The sequence below is a fragment of the Wyeomyia smithii genome, chromosome 3 (assembly GCF_029784165.1).
Source record: "Wyeomyia smithii strain HCP4-BCI-WySm-NY-G18 chromosome 3, ASM2978416v1, whole genome shotgun sequence".
Taxonomy (NCBI): Eukaryota; Metazoa; Arthropoda; class Insecta; order Diptera; family Culicidae; genus Wyeomyia; species Wyeomyia smithii.
In genome coordinates this window covers 154,230,592-154,233,332 of record NC_073696.1, presented here as the reverse complement: position 1 = coordinate 154,233,332, position 2,741 = coordinate 154,230,592, and the positions used below count along the sequence as shown (strand labels likewise).

Below are 2,741 nucleotides of genomic sequence, written 5' to 3'. Positions count from 1 at the left end.
CTGAATAAGATTCACAGGATAAATCATCTCACAAGTTTATGATAAACTCAAATGACAATCACGTACAATCTACATGAAAATGACAGTGGAAAATATTCACATAACTTTTCCGGTAACTATAACGTGAAAAATATTTTGAGTGTATCGATAACGCTGAAACCTTAGGCCTGTAGTACACTCTTTGTCTAATGGTCAAATATTTGACATTCTGACATAATGGTCAAATATAATTGACATCATGGTTGTTGTTTGCCCGTGTTTGCCCCAAGTGTACACGCTCACTCTGGGCTACTCAGCGGCTGAGTTGAATTTTAATCATTTTTTTCAGTTGTTCGAAGACGTCAAAAAATGAGTAGAATTAAATTGATCATGGAGGCAAATTTACTCAAAATTGGGTAACTGGTGCTTGCGTGTTGTTCTTGTTATTTTATTTTGCAATTAAAAGCAAACAGCAAACCAAGCAAACCGTCTGAAAAAAGGAGGAAATAGAAATGTAATTCATGGTAATTCATAATTTGAAATAATTGACTGTAACTAATGCAAAATTTTCTTTTTCACCAGGACTCGTTGGTTGGATATACGGCGAATAAATTCAAAGATCTCCCGTAGCCCGGCAAACAAAGGTAAAATTCTTGAAATAAAAAAATTTTTTTTTTAATAAAATTCATTAAAAATGCAAAATATAATAATATCGAGTCAATATTGCGCAAATTCCACCTCTTTAGACTCCACCGCGAGAATTATTAGCGTGATTTTTTCCGCGTGTCACACACACATGCGCTGTTTGCATATTGCACACAAAGTTGTTTGACGTTTCTCCGATGGCATTAACCGGGCTAGTCGTGCTGTTTTTAAAGGTAATAAAAATTTTGTAAATGAGTGTTGATTGCTGCACTTTACTTAGTTTATAACAGTAAGTATACAACAAAATGTGTTGTACTATAAATTTACAAGCGGCAGTTGTTCTTTTTTTAGAAAAATGAGCTCGAAAAAACAACGGTTGGAAAATGAGGAAGCAGCAGCTGGACCCAGCAGCCGCTCCACTTCCGTTTCCAAAAAAATTTTGTTTCTCGATGAACATTACCTTGAAGAGGCAGAAGAGATAACTAACGATCCTTTAGTTTCAACTATCGTCGACTACGATCCGGAGTTTTTGGAATCAGAATCGGATGAGGAAGAGAACGAGCCGCTGCGTGAAGGATTCGCCCAAGACAAATTACCTTCTGGCCTTTATGGTTGCTGGCTGTTAGTGGCCACACGTAATTTCAAGGGACACAGTTCGGGAAAAGAGGTAGGAAGATGGGGTGTCGCTGGTAATTCTGTTATAGAATTCATCCAGAACTGCTGGCAGCTGTCACAGAAATTCCTTAAACGGGAAGTTTTGTTTAAGTGTGATGAAAGTGGCATTGGAAAACCAGTTTGGAGTGAAAAGATAGGCCCGGAAGAAAAAGATTTTGTGGAATTTGCCCTTTTTAACGATAAAACCAGTCACAGAACCCTTCGTCCTGATCAACTAACAGAGACAATTCTCCAAAACTGGAGAACTAAGGAAATACACTTGCTACTTCATGTTTATTCAACATCTGTGAACAACAAAGCTGTATTTCAATCTGTTCAGGAACTTTTGCTGGGAAAAGGCTCAGCTGACAAATCCGGTGCTGCATCCAACTCCACAATAGATGCTCTTGCTAAAAAGCTACGTGATATACATGGTCATTGGGAAGCCCATCATATTGCGTGGATAATGTGGGCCAATGTAATTTCAGTGTCGGAATCGCACGTTCAAGAAACGATGATTCACGAAGCACCCCCTGCTCATTTAATCAAACTGTTTCAAACGAAGGAGCAGCCACGTTTACAATCTGTTGCCAGGAATTTTTCTATGGCTCACAGTGTTAATCAAGGTTACCAGGACGATGTGTTGGTGATTAGGCGTAGTTATGACCAGCTGGAAGGCATGCTATCGAATGTCAACAAAGGAATGAAACTTCTGAAGAACCAAATCGAGTTGATGGAATCGCGAGCTGCAATGGGAGAATCATTCATATCAGCGGCGGAGCAGGCGGTGCTAGTCGATGAAACTTCCTTTAGTGCTTCATTGGCTAGCAAAGTTATAGACGCATAGGATGTGGACCACATGTTATGAACACGGAGGAAAATGGTTGAATTAAGAGTAGAAAAAATTAACTTTGATTGGATTGGTATTGTTAACTATTTCAGGACTCTTGTTTGTAATATCAGAGATGTTTTTTTTAATTAAATGTTTTATCATGGTTTTTATTGATTTGGTTATGATGACCGATTCTAGCAAGTAAGCTAATAGAAAAACATTACAAATTACGCTTTTTCTCTGCGTTGTCTTCAAATCCGAGTCGAATGAGATCCTGTTCAAGTCCCAAACTGGGATCAAATCTTCCACCACGAATATATCCACATTTTTTGAAAAGAGCCGTCACGTCAATACTGGAATATGCTTGAAAAGTCTCTGCAATGCACAGTTTGTAATCACGCTTTCCTTTCTCCAGGTTATCCTTCTTCATTGCCCGTTTAACATTTCCGAATACGACCTCAATAGGGTTAAAAAAGGGGCAATAAGCCGGAAGAAATACGGTGTAGATTCCCAAAGAGCGCAAATAAGAAAAAATCATTTCGTCACAATGTATACGCGCTCCATCCAAAATCCAGACAGAGTGGTATCCGGGATATCGATATATGTCTTCGGATTCTAGGCAGAACTTGCG

At 38.7% G+C, this 2,741-nt stretch overlaps 1 protein-coding gene across 1 annotated transcript; it reads left to right on the top strand.

The window, feature by feature from the left end:
• The first annotated feature begins 228 nt into the window (after positions 1-228).
• On the top strand, positions 229-2,261 carry LOC129729867 (uncharacterized). Its single transcript, XM_055688732.1, has 4 exons — positions 229-503; positions 562-623; positions 726-913; positions 976-2,261. The coding sequence occupies exon 4, from the start codon at positions 980-982 to the stop codon at positions 2,123-2,125; it is 1,146 nt and encodes a 381-aa protein (XP_055544707.1). The 5' UTR covers positions 229-503; positions 562-623; positions 726-913; positions 976-979; the 3' UTR covers positions 2,126-2,261.
• Positions 2,262-2,741: the final 480 nt, after the last annotated feature.

Excerpts from the sequence above, each read along its gene's own strand:
- LOC129729867 (XM_055688732.1), top strand. The coding sequence starts at position 980 with ATGAGCTCGAAAAAACAACGGTTGGAAAATGAGGAAGCAGCAGCTGGA.